General features: G+C 64.6%; 3 protein-coding genes across 5 annotated transcripts; 2 read left to right on the top strand and 1 right to left on the bottom strand.

The window, feature by feature from the left end:
- The first annotated feature begins 165 nt into the window (after positions 1-165).
- GTF3C2 (general transcription factor IIIC subunit 2) lies at positions 166-9441 on the top strand. Of its 2 annotated transcripts, XM_059843247.1 has the most exons (19): positions 166-375; positions 504-819; positions 1354-1461; positions 1591-1879; positions 2291-2385; positions 2689-2766; positions 3009-3107; positions 3405-3632; positions 3851-3962; positions 4048-4165; positions 5951-5982; positions 6173-6302; positions 6793-6937; positions 7193-7354; positions 7780-7867; positions 7975-8103; positions 8265-8396; positions 8592-8699; positions 8809-9441. In XM_059843247.1, exons 1-19 carry the CDS (start codon positions 243-245, stop codon positions 9010-9012), a joined length of 2706 nt encoding a protein of 901 aa, XP_059699230.1. In that variant the 5' UTR covers positions 166-242; the 3' UTR covers positions 9013-9441. The 2 variants fall into 2 exon arrangements, with proteins under 2 accessions (XP_059699230.1, XP_059699231.1); XM_059843248.1 differs by lacking the exon at positions 1354-1461.
- A 116-nt stretch (positions 9442-9557) lies between these two features.
- Positions 9558-13482, bottom strand: SLC30A3 (solute carrier family 30 member 3). The gene is given in 9 exon segments (XM_059843249.1): positions 9558-9894; positions 9897-10034; positions 10037-10105; positions 10720-10825; positions 10937-11141; positions 11560-11713; positions 11791-11937; positions 12007-12179; positions 13400-13482. Coding segments are annotated over 9 exon segments (1158 nt in total). The 3' UTR covers positions 9558-9811.
- A 1998-nt stretch (positions 13483-15480) lies between these two features.
- On the top strand, positions 15481-26147 carry LOC132325670 (uridine-cytidine kinase-like 1). Of its 2 annotated transcripts, XM_059843242.1 has the most exons (14): positions 15481-15751; positions 15962-16068; positions 16242-16412; positions 16861-16932; positions 17177-17366; positions 17462-17523; positions 17815-17831; positions 18468-18566; positions 24229-24322; positions 24432-24494; positions 24593-24715; positions 24790-24897; positions 24970-25126; positions 25258-26147. In XM_059843242.1, the coding sequence occupies exons 1-14, from the start codon at positions 15496-15498 to the stop codon at positions 25329-25331; spliced, it is 1593 nt and encodes a 530-aa protein (XP_059699225.1). In that variant the 5' UTR covers positions 15481-15495; the 3' UTR covers positions 25332-26147. The 2 variants fall into 2 exon arrangements, with proteins under 2 accessions (XP_059699225.1, XP_059699226.1); XM_059843243.1 differs by lacking the exon at positions 18468-18566.
- The last annotated feature ends 441 nt before the right edge of the window (positions 26148-26588 follow it).

Genomic DNA, 26588 nt, shown 5'->3' with positions numbered 1-26588 from the left:
CCGGCCCGGTCCGCGCCAAGCCCAAGGACGCGCCAGGACAGCGCGGGCTTGGTGCGGGATGAGGCCCGGCATGCCGCGCGGCGAGACAAAATTTGCATGGACACGCCCCGTGAGGTCCGGCTCATGGCCCGCCCACCCTGTACTCGTCGCGTCCTTGTGACGTAATCGATTTGGCCCTCCCCGGTTCCGGTTCGGTGCTGGCGGCGCGGCCCGCACCGGGGCGGCGGCTCTGGGAGCCCCCGATGGCGTCAAGCGCCGCCCGCGGGCCGCCGTGCCGGGAGCGGAGTGTCCGGGAGCGGCCGGGACGACGATCGGGTTCTGCCGGGCGGAGCCGGAGCCGTAGTGGGGAGAGGGAGGGTGAACAGAGAGCGCTCCGTATGTACCGGGGCAGACGGAGCGAGGCGGGGGTGCGAGGTGGTGCTACCGTGCCCGGTGCTGGGGACACCCAGTCGTGCCGAGGGGCCTTGCTGCGTGCTGGCGCTAATTGCGGTGTTTTGGGGCAGGGGAGGAGCTGCCGGCGGGAGGTCTGGACGGTGAGGATGGAGGAGCAGCTGCGAAATCCCCGAGGAAACCGGGGCGGCCCCGAGCCGGTCCCGACGGCGCGGCGGAGGGGCGCGGCGAGAGCTCCGCCAACGGGGCAGTAGCGGCCCCTCGGGCTGCCGGGCGGCGCGGCAGGAAGGGCAAGGCCGAGGTGCTGCTGGTGGAGCTGTCCCGGGCCCCGGAGCCCCTCCGAGGGGAAAAGGCGCTGGGCAGCAGCGAGGACGGGAACGGCCCGGACACCCCGCGGGGCGGGCGGCCCAAGAGGAGGGCGGCCAAAGTGTAAGCGGGGGTGGCAGGTGGGGCCCGCGGGCACCTGTGCTCTAGAGCAGCGTGAGAGAGCAGGGAGTGTTCAGCCTCGATAAGAAAAGGCTCCAGGGAGACCTTAGAGCCTCTTAAAGGGGCACCAAAAAAGTTGGGGAGGGCCTTTGGAAGAGGGCCTGTAGGGACAGAACACAGAGAATGGCTTCCCACTGCGAGGGTTAGATGGGATTTTGGGAAGAAATCCCTCCCTGCGAGGGTGCTGAGGCCTTGGCACAGGTTGTCCAGAGGAGCTGTGGCTGCCCCATCCCTGGGACTTTTCAAGGCCAGGTTGGATGGGCCTTGGAGCAGCCTGGGCTAGTGGACGGTGCCCTGGCCCATGGCAGGGGGTTGGAACTGGATGAGCTTTAGGGTGTCTCCCAACCCCAACCATTCCCTGATTCCATGATTCAAGGATCTGTGTCCCCAGAGGGTCTCAGTGTCTGTCCTGTAGGACTTTGTCCCCTGCTGGTGGGATGTACTGATTCCTCACAGACCAATCCTTTCCCACTTTAGGGAATGTGTTTGGATCCAGGAGCCCCTGGCAGGGCGCAGCAGCTGCCTGTGGCAGGAGGAATTTCCTTGCTTCCTGACAGAGCAGGAGGAATTATTGGTGGTAGCAAGGCGAGCTCCAGGGAGTTCAGGGTGGGGGGAGCAGGCTCACTGCCCAGAGCACGGCCTGGAGGGAGGGAGGCAGGGCTGGCCGCCCTGTGCCCGCTGTGCTCACCTGCAGGCGCTGCCCTGGCGTTGCAGGGCTCTGCTGTACCTGCAGGAGCTGGCGGAGGAGCTGATGCCGGCGTGCCAGCCCCCTGCTCCCGCCAAGGAGCCTGAGCACGGCCAGAGGAAGCGCCGGAGGAGGAGGAGGAGGGAGGAGGACACGGACAGCGACGACCCTGCACGCGATGCAGACTTCGTGCCCTCGCAGGAGGTGCTGCAGGCGGAGGAGGAGGAGGAGGAGGGCAGCGACACGCTGTTCAGCGAGGCGTCAGAGCCAGAGCTGGAGGCACCTCGAGGGCACGGCGGGAGGACGGCGGCCACGGGGGTGAGGGCAGGGACTGGTGCTCTGCCAGGTCCCTGTTTGTGTCCCTGCACCTGCAGCTCCAGATGGCCCTGCTGCCCCACAGGGTCCCTGCTGCCAGGGCAGGACAGCTGGGACCGGGTGGCACATGGGGAGGCACAAGGGCAGTGGCAGCCCCGGGTGGTGGGAGCAGGGACAGGCGCTGGGAGAGGGAGCAGGGCCTGTGCTCCCGCTGGAGCAGGGGGAGGTGGAGGCAGGTCCTGAAGGGGTCCTGGCCTCCTGGGAGTTCCCACAGGGGGCTGTGTGTCTTCAGCCTAGTGTGGCGTGCTGACAGTGGCTGGGGAGAGCTCTGTCCTCGGGGGCTGTGGTGGTTCCCTTTGGGACAGGTGGTGCCCCAGGGCTCAGGGCTTGCTCTGAGTCTGCTCTTGTGCCCAGAGATCCAAGCCCCAGTGCCGAGGCCTCGCCCCCAACGGCTTCCACAACTCCATCATGGCCCCAGTGGAGAAGAGCTCCAGCCTTACCTGCAGCCTGTGAGTGGAAACTCGGGGTGCTTGAGGCTCAGGGGGTCTGCAGGGAGCAGTGGGTGTGTCCTGGTGCCACCACTGGCTCAGATACAGGGGTGAAGGAGCACGTGCCTTGGGAATGTCAATATTCTGCTGGCTGGGACACACTCGGGTTGGGAGGGCTGCCAAGGGCAGGGGCTGTGCTGCACAAGGGGAGGCTGTGCCACAGCATCGAGGTAGGGGTGCTGCTCGTGCCTGGGGAGGGGCTGTGAGGAGGGGTGCTGGGCATGCCAGTGCAGGGCCATGGCTGAGGTCTGGCATGCCCTGCAGGCGGGAGCAGAAGCACTCGCAGTGGGAGTTCCCTGACTGGATCCCAGTGGCACACAAGTGGACGTGTCTCTCTGACAGGTACCCTGGGAGCAGGGAGGGAGCAGGGCCTAAGGAAAAGTGGCTGGGGTGAGCAAGAGGATGGGTGGGCTGTGCTCCCACACCGCTCTGTGTGTGGGCTTTGGGGGTCTCTTGGATTTGGCTGTGGAGCAACATGGCCAGCAGCGGAGCCTGTGTGGGGGCTGGGATGGTGCTGGGGCACGGGGCTGTGCTGGGGTGGTTGGGGAGGGGTGGGAGACCTGCTCTCACTTGTGCCTGCACAGCGAGGCTGCCCCGTACCTGCCGGCAGAGGAGAAGTCTCCCCTCTTCTCCATCCAGCGCGAGGGCATCAAGGACGATGGTGCCTTGTACAGGTTGAACAGGTGTGTGATGGGGTGTCCCCAGGCCAAGCAGGATGGTTGGTGGCTGTCAGGATGTCCCCAGTCCCAGCAGGCTGCTTGTGGCCTGTCAGGCTGTCCCCCGCCTGGCGTGGCAGTGGCTGTCAGGGTGTCCCCAGGCCCAGAGGGACGGTGGCTGTCAGGGTGTCCCCAGGCCTGTCTGGGACCAGGGGTGAGCCCATGGCTGCTCCCATGGGTTGGGCAGCTGGCCCATACCATGCCCTGGGGTGCCACCAGCCCCTGGCCCAGCTCTCACAAGCCTTCACCCGTGTCACCCCACAGGTTCAGCTCTCTGCAGCCCCACCCAGAGCGCCTGGATGTCTCCTTCTTCGTGGGTGGCCCGGTGTGGGCCATGGCGTGGTGCCCGACCCCGGAGGGCTCCGCAGCGCCGCAGTACGTGGCCTTGTCCTGCCACAGGAGCATGGAGGAGACACACAGCGTGTCTGGGCTTCACTCAGGCCCTGCCCTCCTGCAGCTCTGGGACCTTGGCACGCTGCAGACGGAGCAGGGGTGAGTGGCCAGGCCTGGGGCTGGGCCCTGCCTCGATCTTGTGTCCCTCCATGGCTGCGTGGGTGGTGAGGCTTGTCCTCTCCCAGAGCCACCAGCCGGAGCCTGAACCCCGAGGAGGCTGTGCTGCTGGCCAGCTCTGCTAGTGGTGTACCCTGGAGTGTATCGGAGCTGCTGGGCACCAGCTGCCATGTTACTCATGGCCAAACTCATGCCCACAGCTCTCCCAACAAGGCCAGGCTGGCCTATGCCATCGCTGCTGACTATGGCTGTGTGTGGGACATGAAGTTCTGCCCCAGTGGTGCCTGGGAGCCACCTGCTGCAGCCCGGATGGTGAGTGCTGCTCAGGGGCTGCCCTTGGGCTCCCCGAGGGTCCTGGGAGGTGACCCCATGTCTGAGGCCATCTGTCCATCCCCAGCACCCAGAGATGAGCCGGCTGGGCCTGCTGGCCGCTGCCTTCTCGGATGGCAGGGTGGTGGTGTACGCCCTGCCGCACCCCGAGGCCCTGCACCACGCCAAGACAACCCAGGTAAAAGGTAGGAAGAGCCACACCGCCGAGCAGGGGCGTCCTGGCCCTCCTCCACCCGTGCCAGGGTGGGACTGCCAGCCCCGGGCTGGGCACCTCTGCCCATGGGAGCCTGCTCTGCCTGGGAGCTGCCAGCAGGGCTGTGCCCCCCCTGGGAGCTGCACGGTGGGCAAGTGAGCCCACCTGATCCCCGGGGACCCTGCTGCCCCCAGCCTGGCATCTGCCACAGGGATAGTGTGGGATCCCAGGCTGCTTTTTGGTGCTGGGGGCCTGCTTGGAGTACCCTTGTGCCCAGAGATCCAAGCCCCAGTGCCAAAGTCTTGCTTCCAACTGCTTCCACAATTCCATTGTGGAATTCCATTGTGGAATTCCATGGGAGGAGGGCTCCAGCCTTACCTGCAGCCTGTGTGAGAGGAGGCCATGTGCAGAGTGCTGCTCTGGTTCTGTCTCAGGGACACTGCAACAGCCTGGCTGGGGTGTAGCTCCCGGGCAGCCCCCGGGAGCTGGGCACTGTCAGGGGGCTCTCAGAGTGTCACTGTGGCCACAGCGGGGTGCAGGGCGTGCCAGTGCAGCCACAAAACATGTCCCCAGCCCTTCCCCATCTCCCTGCTGCCAGAGCTGCTTCCTCCAGTCTGCTCCGTGTGTGTTAGGGCGGGGAGTGCTGGGCCAGCTCAGCTGATGGTGCCTGTAATGACTGTGCTGGGCTGAGCGGGATTGATGGCCGGCGCGTGCTGGCTGTGGGCACCCAGCCGTGGCCAGCACGCAGCACTGCCCCTCTGGCAGTGGGGAATGGCTCCCTGTGCCCCCCTGCCCCCCCGTGCTGGCTGTGCCTGCGCTGCTGGCTGAGCCTGCGCTGCCGCAGCCCCCGGGGCACGTCGTGAAGGGCCCCCCCATCATTGGCTGCGGCTGAACACACGCTCAGGGCTGGGCTGGAGCTGCTCTCCAGCCACAGCAGCAGCGCAGGCTGTGCTGACAGGCCCTGCTGGGAGCTCCCAAGCTGTGCTGGCTGTCCCTGGGGCATGGGGACACGCATCCCTGTGCTGGCACTGGGGACACACATCTCTGTGTTCCTGCCTGGCAGAGCTGGGGCTGGTCTCCGTACTGCATCCTGGCTGTCACAGCTGAGCCCAGGAAGATGCGCAGCTCCTCCATGTCTCCCCCCATGCTGCCAGGCTCCAGGCTGTGACATGCCTGTCTGGTGCTCACTGTGCTGGAGGACAGCCCCACACCTGGGGTCAGGGACCTCAGGCCTGATGGGTGTGGGACAGGTCCCCACAGCACTCTCATTGCGGGGGAGGATTCTCTGGTAGACAGAGCTAGTGTGTGGTGGTCCTGTGGGTATTCTGCCCTGAGCTGTTGGGTGCAGCCTGCCCTCCCCAGGCGTGCTGCCTGGCTGCTCCAGTCCTGTCAGCCATGGAGCAGATACCCTGCACTGCTGCTCTCTGCCTCCCTGGAGTGGTCAGAGTCCCTGGAGTGGCCCCTGTGTGTCACCATGTCACCTCAGCTTCGGTGCTGGCCATGGTGGGGCAGGAGCCCATCACCTCTGCCTGTGGCATGTTTCAGGGGCTGCTGCCTCCAGCACACAGGCAGGCCTGGCTCCTGGGGGTCCTGTGCCACCAGTTTGCTCCTCCCTGTGCTTCAGCTCCTGCTGTGCTGGGGACACTGCTCTGGGGAATGGCGGGACAGGGACTGGGAGCCCTGGCCAGGGCTGTGAGGAGCTGCAATCCAAGCTCCAGGCAGGGAGCTCCCAGGACAGCCAAAGCCTGCCCTGACCCCCTTCTGTGCTCTCTTCTAGATGGGTCCCTCCACAAGCACCTTATCTGCAAGGTCAGTGTTCCCCGCCGTGGTGATCCCTGTCAGGTTCCCCAGCGTGCAGGTGGCAGAGCCTGGGCAGCCGAGGCACCTGCAGAGTGTTGGAGGGGCAGAGCAGTGCCATGCCCCACCCCAGGCATCCTGCTCTTGGGGCACAGATGGCACTGTGCAGGGCTGTGACCCAGGGCTCTCTGTTGGCCCCCAGGTGCAGTGCATTGCCACACTTCAGGTGGGCTCCATCCAGGCAGGTAATGCATCTGAGTGTGGACAGTGCTTCAGTCTCTCCTGGATGCCTTCCAAGCCCCACCATCACCTGGCAGCAGGGTTTTATGATGGTGAGTCTCTTTCTGTGCCCTGTGGCAGCACCCAGGGAGCGGCCCTCACCCTGGCAGAGCCACTGGAGCCTCAGCTGGTGCTGGAACCTCTGCCCAGCCCTTGCTCAGGGCAAGGCTTCTCTGGGCTGGCTGTTGTCATTCTGACATACCTCCAGGCTGGTCGCTGTCTGTGGCTCTGGGCTTGTCCACATCTGTTGAACTTGCCTGGGTGGAATTTTCTGCTAGGCTTGCAGTGATCCACAGCTTTGTGCTATGTTGCCAGGACCTGCTACCACACTGTCTGCTTAGAGCCCTAGCTCCTGCCTGGCCCCCATGTCCCGTGGCCCTGCCTGTGCTGCTGCTGCATCCTGCCTCAGTCCTGTCCCACTCTCAGCCCCAACCCTGGCTGCTGTGCTCTGCAGCTCCCACAGCCCTGCCTGTGATGCTGCTGGTCCCCTGCTGAAGCACCCGTGCCGCTGGCAGTGCCTCATGGACACAAGTCTTTCCACAGGCACCGTGGCAGTGTGGAACCTGCTCACCAAGTCCCTGCTGCAGTGCGTGCACCAGCCGGATGCCTCCCTCAAGCTCTACCCTTTCCGGTGCTTTCTAGCCCATGACCAGGCAGTTCGGAGCATTGAGTGGTGCAAGGCTGACAGGTGAGGGCAGGAGCAGCCACAGATGCTGCCAGGAGAGGAGCCTCCTCCTGCAGAAGAAGCTCCTTTGTCAAGAAGGGCTTGGGAGGCCCTGGTGCCGATGCTCCCTGGTCCTCTGCAGCACCAGAGAGGTTGGGTTGTGCTTTCCAGGGTGAGGGCAGTTGAGCCACTGCAAGGCTGGGGCCACCTGGGCCCTGTGGTGGGCCAGGGCACGGCTCCATGCCGGGCTCTCAGTGCTGCCTTTCTGCTGCTTCTCAGCAACTTCCTGGTGACGGTGGGCAGCGACCGCAAGATCAAGTTCTGGGACCTGCGGCGGCTCTACGAGCCCATCAACAGCATCAAGCGGTTCCTGAGCACCGAGGTGGCCTGGCTGCTGCCCTACAATGGCATCACTGTGGCCCAGGACAACTGCTACGCCCCGTGAGTGCTGGGGGCCAGTCCTGCTGCCACGGCTGGTCCAGCTTCCCTGGGGCCCCTCTGGTTTCCCCCTCCCTGGGACTGTCCAGCTGTGCCATGGCAAGGGCAGGCTCTGCTTGTTTTGTGTCACACTGCAGCAGCAAAGCATGGCATCCCCTCTGCCATGCCACCCTGAGGCAGAGGTAGGGTTGGCCAGGAGCCTGGGCAACAGGTGTGCTGCTAAAGGGTTTTGGGAACTCAGTGACTTCTTGGCCTCTGGGAGGTGCCTTGCCTCAGCTTGCTGTGGACTCTATGCCATTCCGCTAGAGCAGGAACAGCCCCCTCACCCTGGGCCAGTTCTGTGGGAAGGTGGGCTGTGCTTGGCTCTCACATCCCTGGTGACAGCAGAGTCAGGCATCCCAGGCCTCATTCTGTGCCTTCCACCACAGGTATGGGCTCTGCGGGATCCACTACATCGACGCTGGGTACCTGGGCTTCAAGGCCTATTTTGTGGCCCCTCGCAAGGGCACCGTGTGGGTAAGGGCCAGTGCAGGGCCACTCTGTCCCAGTGGCCGGCTCAGAGCCAGCTGGGGCCCAGGGCTTGTGGTGGGAACGCCGTGCCCTCCAGCCCTCTGTCCCTGCAGAGCATCTCTGGCTCGGACTGGTTGAACACGGTGGCTGCGGGTGACATCACCGGCGAGCTGGTGGCAGCGGTGCTGCCTGACCTGGCTGTCAACCCCCTCAACATCAAGCGCTCCTCGGACCGCAGATTTGTAAGAGACCATGGCACTTGGGGGCCCAGCCCAGCACACAGGGCCAGGGGACCACAGGAAAAGTGTCTCGGGCCCCCATCCCACCGGTGCCTGGTGGTGCCTGTCTGCAGAGGAGCAGCAGGATCTGTGTCTCCCTGCCCTGAGCCCCCTCTCCCCCACAGCCCGTGTACAAAGCTGACCTGCTGCCGTGCAGCCCCGATGGGCCCGAGAGCAGCGAGCAGGCCCTGCCCAGGACCCATCACTACAGCGAGATGGCAGCCAGGAGCTACCTCCGCTTCCAGGACACGGACCTGGTAGGAGAGGACGGGGCAGCCAGGGTGCGACCCCGAGCAGGGCTGGTGGGGCTGTGGCTGGGCAGGGGGGCGGCAGGGCCAGGAGATGCTGCTGGGGCCTTGGGGCAGCCCCTTAGCTCGGGCAGGGCTGAGGTCGTGGTGCATGTGCTGCTCCTGCCTGGGGCCCGCAGCCCAAGGTGGTGCCACCGCTTCCAGCGCAGCTTCCAGAACTTGCCGAGCCGGGAGCCCGTGCGCCGCATGCACGTGCAGGAGCTGAAGGCAGAGCTCAGCCTCGACCGCCTGCAGCTGGAGGCCCTCCACAAGGTGAGGGGGCCGTGTGAGCCCCAGCCCAGCGCTCAGATGGCTCTGCTCCGCCCTGGGGCCGAGTCCCAGCACCCCAGCCCCGTCCCTCAGGAGCTGCTCTCTCCCCCAGGTGCGCTTCAGCCCCAACCTGGACTCGCAGGGCTGGCTGGTGTCAGGAGGGCAGGCGGGCATTGTGCGGGCACACTGCCTGGCAGGGCTGGCCTCCGTGGGCCACCAGCTGCTCCCAGAGTGCCAGGCCCGCTTCAGCATCCTCTATGGGGACACAGCCCGCAGCCCTGCCCCCCCTGAGCCCTCCCTGCTGCCAGGGGAATAGGGCGTCAGTGCCTCATGCTGCTGCCATGTGCTCGCCCTGGGCAGGGCTTGGGGCTGGGCCAGCTGTGCTGGCATGGGGCTGTGGGCCCTCTTGGTGCTGCTTTCCTGATGGGTGTCTGCTGCAGGGGGACAGCTGGTCCCAGCCATTCCCTGGGATGCTCTGGACACTTGTCCTCGCGCTCTGGGCCTGGAAGGTTCTGTCTGCACCGTTTGGTCTGAGCTGGGCAGGGGTGGTGGGACCTGGCGTGGCCAGGGCTGAGCTGTGGGTGTGACCCTGTGGAAGCCCCGTGGGCTGGGCTCCACCAGCGGTGGAGCTGTGCTTGTGCTCGCCTCCATCCCCAGTGAGTGCCCGAGGGTGGGGAGGGAGCCGTGGAGTCGCTCACATTGAGCTCGTGTTCAGCTGTGCAGAATAAACGTGGTTGGTTTTGTATGGCTGTGGTGGTACTGGCACCAAGGCAGGTGTGGCTGGTAGCTGTGGCTGTAGGGGCCCACCCCCAACTCCACCATTTCCCTCCCCATGCCCCTCTGTCTGCTGCACTGCTGCTGCTGCTCCAACACATTTATTGGCAGCGCTGGCACCGCTGCTGGCACAGATGGATAGATGGACACCAGAGGCACAGGCACAACTCAGCAGAGGGAATGGGTCAGGGCCAGGCACAGGAGCATTCAGACAGAGCCCAGGCAGCAGCGGGGGGGGCTGGGGCCAAGGCCAGGTCTGAGGTCCCCCATGGGGGATGTCTCTTCCTGCCAGGACAGACAGGCTCCCTGGGGACTAGGTGGTGGGGCAGGATTCTGCCTCCTCAGGAGCTGTGACACAGCAAGGAGTAAAAGATTCCAGGGAGCCCCTGTGCTCCACAGGGCAGGCCATGTGTCCATCCCCCCAGGACACCACACTGGAGTCACTGTCCCACCGCAGGGCTCTGCAGCAGTGGGGTGGGTAGAGGAGGGGATGGGATCTCAAGCACTGCCCTGCTCTAGCACAAGGATTTGGGGCCAGGGCCACATCTGGCCCAACGTAGCAGTGGGTGGGGGTCTCAGGTTCGTGGGTCCTGGCAGTGGGGACAGCCTGCTGACTCCTCCTGGTGCTGCTCCACCTGTACCGTGCACAAGGCAAAGCCAAACCTGCTCTGGAGCCGGGCAGTGACCTCCTGCAGCACCATCTCAGCGTCAGCGCCGGCATCTAGGAGCAGCAGGGCTGGGGCTCGTTCCCGGCATGGCCAGTGGGAGCCCCCGGCCATGCCCCGTGCAGATCACTCACTCACCCACGGCCACGTGCACCGACACGGCGGCGTGGCTCAGCGTCAGCGCCCAGAGGTGCAGGTCGTGGACACCCCGCACGCCGCGGGCCCCCAGCAGCGCCTCCTTCACCGCATCGAACTCCAGCCCCCGCGGAGCCCCTGCCAGCACCCCCTGGTCACACCAGGCCACCCTCGGCCCCCAGACACAGCACCCACCTGGCTGAGGGCTCCCAGTGGAAGCCACCGGGGCTGGGGGCTTCCCCAGGGGAGCCAGGCTGGGCATGGTGGCTTTGGGGTGAGACAGTTCTCACCTTGGGGCCAATGCACCTGGCTGCAGTGGAGAGGAGGAACTGGGGGCGTTCAGGTGGGGCAGAGGAGGCAAGGGTAAAGTGCTGTGGCAGATGAAGCTCCAGGAGCTCCTGTGCCCACCCTGTGCCTGTGGTCTCGCACCCCTCTCACCCACTGCTCACCTTCCATGAGGACCCTAAAGACGTCTCTGAGAATGGTGATGGTGGAGCCAAGGACGAAGACCGAGAAGAAGAGGGTGCTGATGGGGTCTGCAATCTTGCACTGGGGCTGCAGAGAGCAGGGTCTCTGTGAGGCTGGGGGCAGAGCCCATGTGGCACCCTGCGTGGCACCGGGAGAGCTGCTCCCACGGGCAGCACTGGGGCGGCCCAGCCCAGGCACCTTGAAGTAGATGATGGTGGCAGCCACGAGGACGCTGACGCTCTGCAGCAAGTCACCCACCACGTGGACAAAGGCTGCCCGCACGCTGGTGCTGCCGGGCAGGGGGCTGTGGCTGGGCTGGCAGGACACAGAGCTCTCCAGCTGCTCGTAGGCCCCTGTGCCATGGCCATGGCCAGCCGGGGACTGGTGCAGGATGTAGGCCATGCTGGAAAGAGCAGGGCTGGCTCAGTGCCATGCTGACAGGGCGTGGGGGCCCTGCTTGGGCAAAGGGGGCACAGGCTGTCACAGCTGGCTCTGGGGACAGTGGGAGGAGTGGGGCTGGAGGTGCAACAGGGCTGGAAGGTGTGCGGGAACAGAGCAGAGGTTTTGTCCTGGGGCTCATGACAGGGCTTGGGAGGCGCTGCCTGGGGGACCAGGGAATGTGGGGAGTGGGGATGTAGGCACACGGACTGGAAGCCTTGAGCATGTGGGGACAGGGAAGTGGGGTGGCAGTGCCTGGGGACACAAGGCTGGTGCACAGGGCCATAAAGTGACCTGGGGGCACAGTTGGGGTTCCAGCAGCACAGGGGGGCAGGACTCAGCTGATGGGGCGCAGGGACCACGAGTGCACACGTGGGACGTACACCAGATTGACGCCAACGGCGCAGGCAGACGTGGCCAGCATGGCTCGAGCCTCGATCTCGTAGTCGTTGCTGATGATGCGGGCGGCCGCCAGGTAGACCAGGGCCGCGGTCACAACCCAGATGGAGAGGACAGAGGCCAGCGCACCCAGTGTCTCTGGGGGATGAGACCCATCAGCACCAACCCGGCCGTGGGGGTCCCTGGAGTCCGCAGGGCCGCGCCCCTCAGCTCACCCGAGCGGTGCCAGCCAAAGGTCATGGTCTTGGTGGGCGGGCGGTTGGAGACCCAGAGGGAGAAGAGGCTGACGGACATGCTGCCCACGTCCGTCAGCAGGTGGGCTGCATCCGTCATGATGGCCAGGCTGTGTGCCAGGTAGCCACCTGCGGGCACAGAGCAGCTGGCACCCTGCGCCGCGCCGGCAGCCCCGCGCCCCGGCCCGCTGCTGTTACCTATCACCTCCCCGACCATGAAGAGGCAGCAGACGGCGCAGGCGACGCTCAGCTGCCGGCGGGCCTGGAGCCTGCCCTGCCCGGAGCTGGGGGTCGGGGGGCTGCAGCGGCAGCGCGGATCCGGAGCCGGGGGCGCCGCCGGTGCTGAGGGGTCTGGAGAGCCTGTGAAGAGACTGGGGGCGGGGGTCACTGCCGGCAACGCCGGCTCGGGGGCTCCTGCCCGGACCCCCCGAGGGTCCTGCTGCCGACCGCTGGTGCGCGGTCGGGCATCGGTGGAGCACCGGCGGAACCCCCCCAGCGGGACGAGCCGCCACGGGACCGGCGGCAGCAGCAGGAGGCGGTGGCACGGAGCTCCCGCCGGAACGGTAGACGGGACTGGCGCGGGTACCCGCGGGAAGGTGCGGGTGGGAGCGAGATGTTGCGCCCGGGGCCAGGCTGCGGGACGGGCCAGCGGTGCGGAGACGTGGGGCGTGGGGAAGGGGCGGCGGGGGCCGAGGTCCCGGTGCGTGGGGCAGCAGCGCGGGAGCGGGGACGTGCAGCCCACCGGGACGGGGGCTAACGGATGAACGGTACCGGTGTGGGCGGGTGATGGATGGATGGTACCAGTGTGCGTGGGTGACGTTTGGGCGCCGATAGGTGCGGGACGGACACCCGAGGGGGGAGCGAGGCTGGCGCACGGCGGGGCTGGTTCCGCTTGAGCGGAGGTGCCGGCGGCGGGGTGAGCGTGCCGGTGGCGGGGTGACGGTGCAAGCGGCGGCGGACGGTCAGGGCTGGCGCGGGGACTGCGGAGGTGCCGGTGTCCGCTCGGATGGATGAAGGCACGGGGGCGGGCGGGGAGGGACGTGCCGGGGGTGCCGGTGTCGGGGGTGGGGGGTGGAAGCTGCGCGGCGCGCGACGTGCCGGGGGCTTGCGGGTGCCGGAGGAGCCGAGGGCGATGGGGGCGATGGAGGTGCCAGGGATGATGGGCGAGAGAGTGCGGGAGGACCGAAGGTTGCAGCTGCGGGAGATAATGGAGGTGACGGTGCGAGGAATTGCCGGGGAGCCTGGGAGGTGATGGGGTGCCGCGGGTGGCGGTGCCAGGGTGATGGGGGTGCCGGTGATGGAGGTGCTAGCGCCGGTAATGGGGTTGTCGGGACAATGGTGTGCCGGTGCTGATGGAAGTGCAGGTGCTGATGGAAGTGCCGGTGGTGATAGGAGTGTCGGGGTGCTGGTAATGGGAATGCCGTCGGTGCCGGAGGCGCCGGTGATGGAGTTGTGCTGGCGGTGGTGGGAATGCCGGGGCGATGGGTGCCGGTGATGGAATGCCGGGGCGATGGGTGCCGGTGATGGGATGCCGGGGCGATGGGTGCCGGTGATGGGATGCCGGGGCGATGGGTGCCGGTGCCGGCGGTACCTCTTGAGGCGCAGGCTGCCGTCGGCGCGCCCGCCCCGCGGGCTGACCAGGCGGGCGGTCTCGGTGCCGGTCGGGGGCTCCATCCCGGGAGCGAGCGGCACCGCGGGCACCGGCACCGCCGAGCCCCGCCCCTGCCGTGACTCCGCCCCCGGCAGCCGGGCCCCGCCCCCGCGCGGGTGGCGGGGCGGTCCCGCCCCGGTGCCGCCGCTCTGGGCTCGGGGCGGGGGCGGCCCGGCGGGTGCGGGTGCTGCGGACCGGTGGATCTCCGGGACAATACAGCGGAGCTGCGTGTAAGGGGCGCTGCTTTCGCTGGAGAAGCTCTTCGGGGGCAGGGCTCAGCCGCACCTCTTGTCCCCCGGCAGGTGATGACACAACTGATCCTGGAAGCCGTCTGAGAACGGGAAGGACAGGAGCGGAGCTGGAGAGAAGCCGGCACGGCGCGGATCGTGCCTGACGGCGGGGATCACCTGCCACGGTGCCATGCCGGAGCCGGTGCACGAGGGGAGCGCAGGGGACAGCGTCTGCCCGGGCTGCAGGAAAGCTTTTGGCGCTGTTCCCCTGCCATCCTCCGAGAGAAGCGCTGGGAGCGCGGGCTGGCTGAGCCGGGAGGGGCTGCGCCGGCAGGGGCTGCATGGCCGAGCCCAGACCGGGGTGTTCAGCGCCCCGGAGCTACCAGCGTACCCAGGGATTAGTGCTGAGTCCGGCCCCGGCTGTCCCCGCCTTTAGGGACCTGGCGGCCAGGCAGAGCACCCTCAGCGCCGCGACAGATGACACCGACCGTGCTGCTCCGTGATGCGGAGAGACTCAGGAGGGGCTGCGGAGACGGGGGACAGGAGCCTGGGGACGGTCAGCACCGGGCAGTGTTGTATTGCACTAAATAGTTTATTTAGTTGTTGTTTGCACTGGGAGGTGGGAAATCTTTACTGAGTAGGTTAGGTCAGAATGGTAGGTTAGGTAGAATGGTTTTTCCCCTCCCTCACATGGTCTCCCCCTCACACCCCCCCCCCCCATCCCCCGTTATACACACCTGGGTGGTCTGTCCCATAGGTAATTCGCCCCTCCCCAATGGCATCCCATTGGCCCCGGTCCTCTCTCCCCCGCCCCCATCCCCTAGGGTAAAAAACCTCCTGTGTGAAAGCTCGAGGCTTTCTTTTTTCTGACTGGGTGACCTCGTTAGTTGTGTCTTGCACCAAGCCAATAAACAAGATACTTGCACCCACGTGGGGAAGAGTGCCTCTTGTCTTTTACCTTCGTCTATGCGGGTCCGTGTGGGCTAGAGTCTTAAGCTAGCCGGATTGGACTCATATAAGGCCCAGGAAAACCACGGAATACCGCAGGGCAGAGCCGGGTCCTGACCGGGCAGGAACAACCTCAGGGTGGGCAGGGGCAGCCGGCTGGGAAGCAGCTCCGCAGAAAAGGCTCCAGGGGTCCTGGGAGACACCCAGCAGACCGTGACACAACAGTGCACCCTTGGCGAGTCCTGGACACCACCCCGAGGCGCCGGGCCCAGCGCTGGGTGCCCAGGACACGAGGGACAGGCTGGGGACAGCCCTGACCAGCCTGTGATGCTGCAGGGCTGGAGCGGCTCTGCCGGGGTGAGGCTGAGGGAGCTGCGGCTGCTGAGCCCGGAGCAGAGCGGGCCCGGGGAGCCCCGGTGTGACACCTGCAGGGAGGGCTCCGCAGGTGAGCCCCGGTGTGACACCGGCAGGGAGGGCTCCGCGGGTGAGCCCCGGTGTGGCACGGGCAGGGAGGGCTCCGCGGGTGAGTTCCGGTGTGGCACGGGCAGGGAGGGCTCCGCGGGTGAGCCCCGGTGTGGCACGGGCAGGGAGGGCTCTGCAGGTGAGCCCCGGTGTGGCACGGGCAGGGAGGGCTCTGCAGGTGAGACCCGCGCTCCCGGGGCGCCCGGGGCGGGGCCTCGGTAAGGGGCGGGGCCTCAGCAGGGCAGAGCCTTGGCCGGGGGCGGGGCATCATTCAAGGGCGGAGCCTCAGTGGGGCGGGTGTCAATCGGGGGCGTGGCTTCACTCTGGGGCGGGGCCTGTTCCCCGGCCCGCGCGCAGCACGTCCTGTCCCGGCAGCCCCCGCGGCCGCGCGCGGCGATGGCGGCGGCGGGTGCTGAGGAGCGGCGGGGGGCGGCGGGGCCGGAGCGCGCCCACAGCTCCGGCCCCGGCCCGCTGGGCTCGCTGCTCAGCCGGTTGCCGCTGGCGCCCGCCCCGGCCCCACGGCGCCGCACAGCCAGCCAGTGCAAGCCGGAGCCGCCGCTGCTGCGCACCAGCAAGCGGACCATCTACACGGCCGGGCGGCCGCCGTGGTACACCGAGACCGGCGCGCCCGTAGATGAGGCCTTTGTCATCGGTGAGCGGTGGGACAGGGCTGAGGAGGAGATGGAGCCGAGAGCGGGCCGGGGAGGGGATGGAGGCCGGTCCGGGGCCGGGGTCGGGCTGCGGTAGGCAGTCGTGGAACGAGGCCCCGAGGCACGGCCAGGGAGGGGCTGGGACCGGGCCGGAGCCGGAGCCGCGGCCGTGACGGATTCGGGCCGGGGCGGTGCCCCCGCCTCTCCCGCAGGCCTGTGCGGCGGCAGCGCCTCAGGCAAGACCACGGTGGCGACGCGGATCATCGAGGCGCTGGACGTGCCCTGGGTCGTGCTGCTCTCCATGGACTCCTTCTACAAGGTGCGGGACGGGGGCCCGGTGCAGCGCTGAGCCGTGCCGACACTCGCGGTTCCAGTGTATCGCCGAGCGCTGCCGGCGCTCGGGCTGCGGGGATCGGGTGCGGCTCTGAGCAGGGCTGGGGTGCAGTGGATGCCAGGATCCGGCGCGGCGCTGAGCGCTGCCGGTGCTTGTAGGTGCTGGATGAGGGGCAGCAGGCGCTGGCAGCCCGCAGCGACTACAACTTCGACCACCCCGATGCCTTTGACTTCGAGCTGCTCGTCAATGTCCTGCGCAAGCTCAAGAAGGGCAAGAGCGTGAAGGTGCCGGTGTACGACTTCACCACACACAGCCGGCGCCGCGAGTGGGTGGGTGCTAGGGGCCGGGCTGCGCCTGGCTGGCAGGGTCCTGGGAACGGGGAACACCTCTGGGCCCTGCAGGGCCTGGAAGGCTAAAGGGAGGGGACAGCTGGGGGTCATCGGGAGTGGGGGACTCCTTCGGGGGAGACTGTGGGTGGATGTGCAAACAGGCCAGTGCAGATATGAGGGGGGGGTCTCAGTGTGGAGAAGTGCTGGGAGGATGGTATTGAGAAGAGGCTTGGGATCTAGAGCAAGATTCGTGGTCCGTCCTGGCCTGGAGCATCGCGCACAGGGATCAGCTATGGCTCCAAGGCATTGAGTGCTGCAGGATGGTTATGGGGAGCCCCAGCGCAGTGGAGAGACCCCAGGGTGGGGTCAGTACCCTGTCTGTGTCACTGTTGGTGCTGCCATGGCATGTGAGAGAAACAGGACAAACCCAGCTCCTGTCTGCCTGCAGAAAACAGTGTATGGGGCCAACGTCATCGTGTTTGAAGGAATCCTGGCCTTCGCCAACAAGGAGCTGCTCAAGGTATCGCTGCCTCAGGTGGCCACTGGCCTGGAGAGATGTGCTGCAGCAGGACAGGCACTGGCCCTGTGTGCCACTGCAGCAGTGGGGGCTGTGGAGGGAGAGGTCACCGCGCTTGCTGGCAGAGCACTGCGTGCCAGAGGCCTCAGGGGAGGTGATGTTGCATGCCGCTGCGGGGTGGTGGAGGGGAGTGACGCAGGTGTGATGAGAGCTGCATAGGGGGTGCTCACCCCTCCCAGTTTTCCAGCTGCTGGACATGAAAGTGTTTGTGGACACGGACTCCGACATCCGTCTGGTGCGGCGGCTGCAGCGCGACATCATGGAGCGCGGGCGCGACGTCGCGGGGGTCATCAAGCAGTACAACAAGTTTGTGAAGCCAGCCTTCGAGCAGTACATCGAGCCCACCGTGCAGGTGGCCGACATCGTGGTGCCCAGGGGTGAGGCCAGAGCTGACCCTGGCATGGGGAGCAGGTGCTGCGGGGCAGGGGTGGCTCAGCGTCCGCCCCACCTGCCTCCTCTGCTCCGCCCTCAGGTGGGGAAAACTTCGTGGCACTGGACCTCATTGTGCAGCATGTGCACAGCCAGCTGGAAAAGGTGAGCCAGAGCTGAGGGGGAATGGGGTGCTGCATGCAGAGGGCAGGATGTCGGGATGTGGCTGCACACAGACCTGTGCTCTTGGAGCACCGGGGGGGTGGGTCTTGACGTCACCTCTCTCTTCTCAAAAGGCCTGGCATGGTGCTTGGGGAGCAGATTGGTGAAGTGGGCACTGGAGAGGAGGGTGGGGAGCCACCTGGGCTGTTGTGGTGGCTGTGCTGGCCTGTGAGTGACTGACAGGGTGTCCTTCCTGTTCCCCTGCGCTGCGCCGGTGACCTCTGCACCACCCAGCGGGAGATTACAGTCAGGTACGTGGGACCACTGCTGCAGAGGAGCCTGTTCCAGGCTGGGGGGGCTGCTGGCACCCACTGGCTTCCGAGTCCTGCTGCCTCCGTGTCCCTGCTGGCAGAGCTTTGCTGAGGTGCCTGAGCATAGCTGCTCCTCCCCAGTGCTGCAGGGGCTGTGCTCAGCTGCTCTGTGTGACACACCCCACACTGTGGCTGATGCATGTGGCCAGCTCCCTGCCCTGCTGCTGAGTTCCCCTGGGCTGCTCACTTCTGCAGAAGTGCCCTGCATGCTCCCTGTTCCTGGCAGTTCGTGTCCCCTTTGGGCAGGACAGCCCTTGTCCCTTGTGGTGCACAGCCTGGTCCCAGGGTGCAGGGGAATGTCCTGCCCTGCAGAGCTGCAGCTCCTGGTGCTGCAGAGGCTGCAGCAGCCGTGTGTGTGGTCTGGGAGGTTCTTTTTGGCTAGTCCAGCTCTGGGGTATCATGCCTGGTACCAGACTTGGGGCATTCCTCAGGATCCAGGTGGGAAGGCCAAGCACGGTGCTGACCTTTCAGAGGGGTTTTTCTGGAGCCTTCCTTTGGCAGGGCCATGTCCCTCCAGGGGCCCAGGGCTGTGAGTCTGTGTGTGCTGCACAGCTCTTAGCACCTTCCTCCCTGCAGGGCAGCCCTGGCCTCGGCCCACCAAGGACAGCCCCTGCCCAAGACCCTGAGCGTCCTGGAGAGCACGCCGCAGGTGCGGGGCATGCACACCATCATCAGGTACATCCCTGCCCCAGGCCCTGCTCTGGGCTGCCTGGGGGCATCACACCACGAGGCCTGGCGTGAGTTTCTCCCCTTTGCCCTGGGACTGCAGTCGTGGGGGTTGGCCTGGAGCAGAATGGCTGAATGGAGCTGGCCCTGGCCCCATGGGTGCTTCTCTGGCGACCAGACCTGTGCACATCAGCTTTGGGTGATCCTGAGCCACAGGCAGGCTTTTCCTACATGGGGGGGGACTGGTTGGCTCTTTGCTCGATGGAGCGCAGGTGGAGCAGCTGGTGGCAGGGAGCAAGGTACCCCTTGCCCCTCTCCCAGGGCACTTGGGTTTAGAGCTAGCTGAGAGAAGGGACCTGGGCAGCTGCTTCTGTGACTTCACCACTCTTGATCTTTTCTTTCCCCTCTGATGCTCCTTTTTTCCAGGTGACAGTAGCATCCCTTAGTGAAGGGTCGAGGGCTGAGGCCTTTAGGACTGTGGGGAGGTTAATTGTTTTTGCATCTGCAGAACCTGGCAGGCCCAGGTGTGTTTCTCCACAGCAGAGAGGGGATGTTGAGCTCAGTCAGGTCCTCCTGTGGCACTGTATGTTGGTTTGAAAGGTGTCAGCTCATGTCCTTGTGAGAAGCCCGGAGAGGACTGAGTGCACTTTCAGTAAGCTTGCAGAGGATACCAAGTGGGGTGGATGTGGATCTGCTGGAGAGCAGGAAGGCTCTGCAGAGGGATTGGGATACTCTGGATCGATGTGCTGAGGCCAGTGGCGTAAGGGTCACCAAGGGCAAGTGCCAGGCCCTGCCCTTGGGTCACAACAGCCCCATGAAGCACTCCAGGATGAGGCAGAGGGGCTGGAAAGGCCGTGGGAGTGTTGGTCAGCGGTGGCTCAACATGAGCCCAGGAGGTCAGTGGCACCAGAGCTGTCCCAGCTGGGCGCTGCTGGGGCACCTCCAGTCTTGGGGACACCTCTGGGCCCCTCCTGATGAGAGAGACATTGAGGGAGCGTGTCCAGGGCAGGGAGTGGAGCTGGGGAGGGGGCTGGAGCTCCAGGAGAGGCTGAGGGAGCTGGAAAGGGGCTCAGCCTGGAGAAGAGGATGCTCAAGGGGTGCCTTCTCATTCTCTATAGCTTCCTGACAGGAGGATGCAGCCAGGTGAGGGTCAGGCTCTGCTCCCATGGAAGAAGGGTCAGGACAAGAGGAAGCTGCCTCAGGCTGTTCCAGAGGAGATTTAGATTGGTTATTGGGAGCAGTTTCTTCGTGGAAAGGATTTTCCAGCCTCAGCACAGCTGCACCAGGTGGTGATGGAGTCCCCATCCCTGGTGGAATTTAGAAACCACGTGGATGTGGCACTTGAGGGTGTGGGCTAGTGGTGGCCTTGGCAGTGCTGGGGGAGCATCTGGACTTGATCTCAAAGGGCTTTTCCAACCCAGTTTATGATGTTCTGATATTCATGACCACATACAGCCTGGGCACCTCCTTTCCTTCTCCTGACTCCTTCCTCCTGTGGGAGCACAGGCTCCAAGGCAGGTCCTGGCAGTAGGACAGGTGATGTGGCACCTCAGGTGTGCCAGGCAGAGCCCTGTGCCAGTGGCCATGTCCCTCCCCCGGGCTGTGGCTCCACCTTTGTACCACAAGTGCTTGATGACCTTAATCCTCTGAGGCTGAGGGCTGTGCAGGGCTGCCTCGGGGGTGGGTCAGGCTTTGCTGGGGCTGCAGGGCTTTGGCACCACTGGCCTCACGTGGCTGTGCTGGTGCCATGCAGGAGCAGGCCAGGGGGGTGGGGAGGCACTTAGCCCATTTCAGATGGTATCTAGGAAATGCCACATTTTTTTCTGAGGAGCATTGCCTCAGGCTGCCAGCTGCCCCCTGAAATCCTGCTGGGCCAATGCCTCTCCCAAACCTCTGAGCTGAGGAGCTCTGCTGGGTCCGTGTCCGGGGCCAGCGAGGCAGCATGTGTTTCTGGTGAGACTTGGTGACACTTGTTGGCTTCTGTGTCACTTGGGCATGGCACGGCGCTGTTGCTGGTGACCACGTGTCACCCTCTTCTCCCGAGATGCTGTTCTTGCCTGCTGCCCTTCTCTTGGGCTTCCAGAGAGCTCCAGGCTGTTGAGACTCAAACACACCTTTAGCCACATTTCCTGCACCTCCATGTGCAGTAATTTCATCTTAGCAGATCTGTCTCTTGTCTTTATTAATGTATTTCATGTTTAGACTCGTGTGTTTATTATTTTTTATCAGTGAAACAACGTCACAACTGTGAGTTCTACTGTCTTTCATTAGCAGAACACAAAATAGCTAACTATCTTTTGTTACAAAGCCTTTTAAGACTAAACTATCTAATTAAAAAATAACAGATTATTTTTCCTTTTAACTAATAACTAATCGCTCAAAGTTTACAATGTAGACTTTTCTGTCCAATTACAAAACATCACCGAAACCTATGAAAAAGAAAGAAGAAAAAGGTAAAAAAGAACAAGTTACTTCTGGTCTAAAACCTCCATCTTACTTCATATTTATTTATATATTTCTAAAACCCTTAACTCTAAGTTTTCCACCCTGCAGTATTACACACTTCTAACCAACTACACACTCATAATCCTAGTGCTATTAATTACTTTAAAAAGTCTTCTCCACAACCTCGAGTCAAATACAGTACTCTCTTATGAGTCTGTGCCTTTCAGCACAGAAAATTTAAAATTCTCAACATCAAAAGTTCCAACATCATACAGTTTTTTGGGTGGGAGGGACCTTTGGCCTAGCTCAGCCCCTGACACCAGCAGGGACCCTTCCACTGCCCCAGGTTCCAGCTGCAATGCTCATGGAGTGCTGCTGCTCCCACAGCCCAGCCTTTCTGGGCACCTGGCCGTGCCCAGCCCAGCCTTTCTGGGCACCTGGCTGTGCCCAGCCCAGCCTTTCTGGGCACCTGGCCGTGCCCAGCCCAGCCTTTCTGGGTGCCTGGCCGTGCCCAGCCCAGCCTTTCTGGGTGCCTGGCTGTGCCCAGCCCAGCCCAGCCTTTCTGGGTGCCTGGCTGTGCCCAGCCCAGCCTTTCTGGGCACCTGGCCGTGCCCAGCCCAGCCTTTCTGGGTGCCTGGCCATGCCCAGCCCAGCCTTTCTGGGTGCCTGGCCATGTCCAGCCCAGCCTTTCTGGGCACCTGGCCGTGCCCAGCCCAGCCTTTCTGGGTGCCTGGCCGTGCCCAGCCCAGCCTTTCTGGGTGCCTGGCCATGTCCAGCCCAGCCTTTCTGGGTGCCTGGCCGTGCCCAGCCCAGCCTTTCTGGGTGCCTGGCCGTGCCCAGCCCAGCCTTTCTGGGTGCCTGGCCGTGCCCAGCCCAGCCTTTCTGGGTGCCTGGCCATGCCCAGCCCAGCCTTTCTGGGTGCCTGGCTGTGCCCAGCCCAGCCCAGCCTTTCTGGGCACCTGGCCGTGCCCAGCCCAGCCTTTCTGGGTGCCTGGCCATGTCCAGCCCAGCACCACCACAGAGCTGTGAGCCAGGGTTCTGCTCCCTCCTTGTCCTGTCTGGTGCTTCCCAGTGCACCTCTCTAGGGTGCCAGTCCTGCACACGAGCCAGCACCATTCCCTGGGGTTGTACACCCATCTGTCTGCTGGGAGGGTGTTGGTGGCAGCACGTGGGCATCATCGTGGCACATCCAGGCTGGCATCCGGGGGAAGTCAGTTCTTTCTAGAGCAATTTTCTGCTGTTTGGAGAGACTGAAACTGAAATGAGTCCCACACTGGAATAGCTGCACAGTTTGAGTCATGAGGCTGAGAATAGATGGAGTGTGAAGGATGCAGTGTCTGGATGAGGAGGAATGGCATGTTACATAGGATACTGGGCAGAAGTTCCTCCATGAGGGTGGTGAGGCTCTGCCACAGGTTGCCCAGGATAGCTGGCTGCCCCAAGGGCAGGCTGGACAGGCTTTGGGGGAATCTGGTCTAATAGAAGGTATGGCTGCCCATGGCAGGGCGGTGGGACAAGGTGACCTTTAAGGTCCCTCCCAACACAAACCATTCTGGGATTCTGTAACCCATTCCTGCCCAGATTTCCTGGTGCCTCCCAGTACCAGCTGTCTCTCAGCTGCTGACAGTCCAGTCCATACACATAACTGACACTGTGATCAGGATAGGAGCAGTGTGTTTCCTCAGGCATCACCCAGGCAGGGGCCCCGTGGGGTGAGAGGGCTGCCCTGGGGACAGTGATGTCCCCTTTGGCAGTGCTCTGCCTGCTGAGGGGGCAGGATGGTGGCACTGATGGGTCCTGGTCACCTGCTGCTGCCCAGCATGTCTGGGCTGCCCTCCCTGGCACTGCCCTTCCCCCTGCCCTGCTTTGTGCCCTGGGCAGGGAGAAGCTTCTTGGTTGTGTCTGCACTGGGGTTCCCCAGCGGTTCCCCATCCTCAGAGGAGCCTCTCCAGGAGCAGTGTGGGCCTGTCCCACCCAGCCAGGGGCCAGCACAGCTGGGCTGGGTCTCCGTGGGGACAGCTGGCAGGGACAGGACAGACTGCAGGGGAGGCAGGGAGGCTCTGGCTCGTGCTGCTCCCCGGCGGCTGTGGGTGGATGTGTGGGTGCAGCCCACCTGTGAGTGCCTGCTGACAGCTCATGCTGGGAGCTGTAGGCAGGGTCTTCCAGACCAGAGCTGGTCATTTGCCTTCCCTGGGGGTGCTGACTGTGCCCAGGGGTTTGGGAATGTCTGTATGCCGGGGTCACTGCAGATGCTCAGCTGTGAGTGACCCTGGAAAGGCTGCAGGAGCACACAAGGACAGCAGTGACTGCTCGTCCTCCTCCAGACGCCTCAGTGGGGCTGTCATCCACCGAGGTGTAAGAAATGGCAGATGATGTCTTAAAATACAGAGTAAAAATATTCAATATCCTTCTGCCTCTTCAGGAGTGTTGCCAGCTCCACTTCTTCCATCTGGGAACGTGCAGGTGTCTGTGGGACCTTTGTCCTCATGCTCCCCATGAGGCTGGTGGCCAGGGTACTCCTAGTAGGGAAAGTCATCTACTTTCCCTCTGCTGTGGGGTTAGTGCCCTGCATGCAGGGCTGGCTTTACCCCTCCTGGGGGAGGGAAGAGGTTTCCTGGGAATTGGAGCCTTACAGCAGCTTTGTTCTGGTTTGTGTTTTACATCTCGGTGCCTTCAGTACATCAGAGCTGCGAAAAGGGCACACGATGGTATTTCAGAGTCACCTGGTTCTTAGCAGTGCTTTATCTCTGACTCAGGATGTAGAGGGGAGAGCTGAGGACATGTTCAACTCTTTACTGTCGCCCAGCATGCTCAGCCATGGTGTACTATGTCCGCTTCCACAGCGGGGTCCCAGCCTGTCCTGGCTCTGCTCCTGTTCCACCCCGGGCTCCCCAGCGCTCACTCACTGCTCCTGGGTTTGTGCTGCCCCAGGACCGGTGGTCCTGCCTGACCTGTTCCTACTCCCCATTCTCTCCCTGCTCTCTGATGTCTGTCAGTGGTGTTGCACCTCCCTCCCAGGGTAGCTAAGCCACTCTCTTGCCTCTGTAGTCCTGTCTAAGACAGAAGCTGAGGTGTCAGTGAGCCCCACAGTGCTGCTGATCACTGAGTGCTCTGGTTCCCACAGCCTGGGGCTGCTGTCCATGCTGGTTGGCCCCTGGAGCCCCACATGTGTCTGCAGGGGATGGCAGGGGCTCTGTTCCCACCTCACTTGTGTCATCCCTCCCAGGAACAAGGACACGACCAGGGATGAATTTATCTTCTACTCCAAGCGCCTGATGCGGCTGCTGATCGAACATGCCTTGTCCTTCCTGCCCCTGAAGGTGAGTGCCCACTCGTGGGTGTAGCCACAGCCCCAGCCCATCTCCCCTCCTGGATTCCCCCATCACAGGGGGTCTGGCTGCCCCCCACTCTGTGCTCCCCTTCCTGCAGTCGGTCACGGTGGAGACGCCCCAGGGCACCACGTACGAGGGGAAGCGGTTCCACAGGCAGCGGGTGAGACATGACCCCGGCTCCTTGCTCCCCGGGAGAGCACAGCTCCTGGCTCAGCATGCACCAGGAGCACCCAGCACGTGTCTCTGCCCCTTTCCCAGATCACGGGCGTGTCCATCCTGCGGGCAGGTGAGACCATGGAGCAGGCCCTGACCGCTGTCTGCAAGGACATCCGCCTGGGCAAGATCCTCATCCAGACCAACCTGGACACGGGGGAGCCTGAGGTGAGTCCTGCTGCAGCCTGGCACACACAGCCATGCACCGCTGGCACGTCACCAACCCTTCCTTCCCTCCCCAGCTGCACTACCTGCGCCTGCCCAAGGAGATCAGCGAGGACTACGTCATCCTCATGGACAGCACGGTGTCCACGGGGGCCGCGGCCATGATGGCCGTGCGCGTGCTGCTGGTGAGGGCCGGGCCCAGGCTGGGCAGGGATCCTCTGCACCCAGCTGGGCTCTCACAGCTCCCTGTGCCGCAGGACCACGACGTGCAGGAGGACAGGATCTTCCTGCTGTCGCTGCTGATGGCGGAGATGGGGGTGCACTCCGTGGCCTACGCCTTTCCCCGTGTCCGCATCATCACCACCGCTGTGGACAAGCGCGTCAACGAGGAGTTCCACATCATCCCGGGCATCGGTGAGGGGGACCAGGGTGTGCTGTACCTCTGGCTGGGGCCAGCAGCCCTTGGTGTAGCCTTGCAGTCGCACCAGAGGGACGCTGGTGGGGCTGGTGCTGCTGTCCCTTCACTTTGTGCCTTTGTCTGCCAGGTAACTTTGGAGACAGATACTTTGGCACCGATGGCCCCTCGGCCTGGTGTGAGAGCGACAGCGTGGACTGCTGAGCTGGCTGGCCACAGGACCAGGGGCTGGGCTGGCTGCAGGGCTGGCCCCCATCCCTGCCCCCAGGAGAGGCCCTGAGCTGCAGCTGTGCCCACCTGCCAGCCCCTGGCTCTCCGGACCTGCACGACAAGCCCCTGCTGCTGATCTCCCTCTGCCCCAAAGGACCAATCCTCCCCAGGGAGGAGGAGAAGAGAGGGATGGCCTCTCCTGCGGACCATGGAGAGGGGGATATTTAGGGACATTCCTTGCTTCCAGAGCCCTGCCTCTGGGCCTGGGCCAGCTGTGCCTGCCGAGGGAGAGGTGGCCTCCCTGCAGCTGTGCCTGAGGGGGTGCTCACCTTCTACCCAGGGGAGCAGGGCGATGGGGTCCAGTCCAGGCCCGCTCCATGCCTGGAATCCGTATTTATTTGTATTTATTGGGGCGGCCCCCAGCTCCAGTGGGACCCTCTGACATCAGGGACTGGACCTCAGGGATCCACCCTGCCCCTGCCAATTCACACTCCATCCCTGGCCCCAGGAGCTGGGGGGTCGGCATGGGGCTGCCTTCCCGGTGCTGTCCCACCCCCGGTGCGCAGAGTGCTGCTGGTGCCCGGGGAGCGGTGAGGTGTCCCCGGTGCTGCCCTTGTTGCTCAGGTTCTTTTTCCAAAGGGCAGCGGCAGCCTTGCCCCCCCCGCCCCTGCCACCGGCGGCAGCAGGAAGGTCCGGGTCCGGGGGTCTGTCCCGGGCCTGGCCGTGCCCCCAACCCCGCGCTGTCCCGGGCCCGGCCGTGCCGCCAACACCCCCTCGCCGCCGTTTTGTACCAATAAAGGCGCAGCGCGATGCCCGTGTGCCACCTCCTGCTGCCGCCGGACCAGGGTCGGGCCCTGCCCTGTACCGGGTGTCGTGGGACTGGCCGTGCTCTGTACCGGGTGTCCCCAGGCCGTGCCCTCTACCGGGTGTTGGAGACGGGCCGGGCCCTGTACCGGGTGTCCCCGGGCGGGCTGTGCCCTGTACCGGGTGTCACCGGACGGGCCGTTCCCTGTACCGGGTGAGCTGTGCTCTGTACCGGGCAGGCCGTGCCCTGTACCGGGTGTCACCGGGCCACGCCCTGTACCGGGTGTCACCGGGCGGGCCGTGCCCTGTACCGGGTGAACTGTGCTCTGTACCGGGCAGACCGAGCACTGTACCGGGTGTCACCGGGCCGTGCCCTGTACCAGGTGTTACCGGGCGGGCTGTGCTCTGTACTGGGCAGTGCTCTGTACCGGGCAGGCCGAGCACTGT

This window comes from Haemorhous mexicanus, chromosome 3, assembly GCF_027477595.1.
Source record: "Haemorhous mexicanus isolate bHaeMex1 chromosome 3, bHaeMex1.pri, whole genome shotgun sequence".
Lineage (NCBI taxonomy): Eukaryota > Metazoa > Chordata > Aves > Passeriformes > Fringillidae > Haemorhous > Haemorhous mexicanus.
This window is presented reverse-complemented; position numbering and strand designations above follow the sequence as displayed.

Coding starts and splice junctions, on each gene's coding strand:
- LOC132325670 (XM_059843242.1), top strand. CDS start 15,496: ATGGCGGCGGCGGGTGCTGAGGAGCGGCGGGGGGCGGCGGGGCCGGAG. Junction 16,413..16,860: donor ACAGCCGGCGCCGCGAGTGG/GTGGGTGCTAGG, acceptor GTCTGCCTGCAG/AAAACAGTGTATGGGGCCAA. Junction 24,323..24,431: donor TGTCCTTCCTGCCCCTGAAG/GTGAGTGCCCAC, acceptor CCCTTCCTGCAG/TCGGTCACGGTGGAGACGCC.
- GTF3C2 (XM_059843247.1), top strand. CDS start 243: ATGGCGTCAAGCGCCGCCCGCGGGCCGCCGTGCCGGGAGCGGAGTGTC. Junction 5,983..6,172: donor ACAAGCACCTTATCTGCAAG/GTCAGTGTTCCC, acceptor GTTGGCCCCCAG/GTGCAGTGCATTGCCACACT. Junction 7,355..7,779: donor CAGGACAACTGCTACGCCCC/GTGAGTGCTGGG, acceptor CTTCCACCACAG/GTATGGGCTCTGCGGGATCC.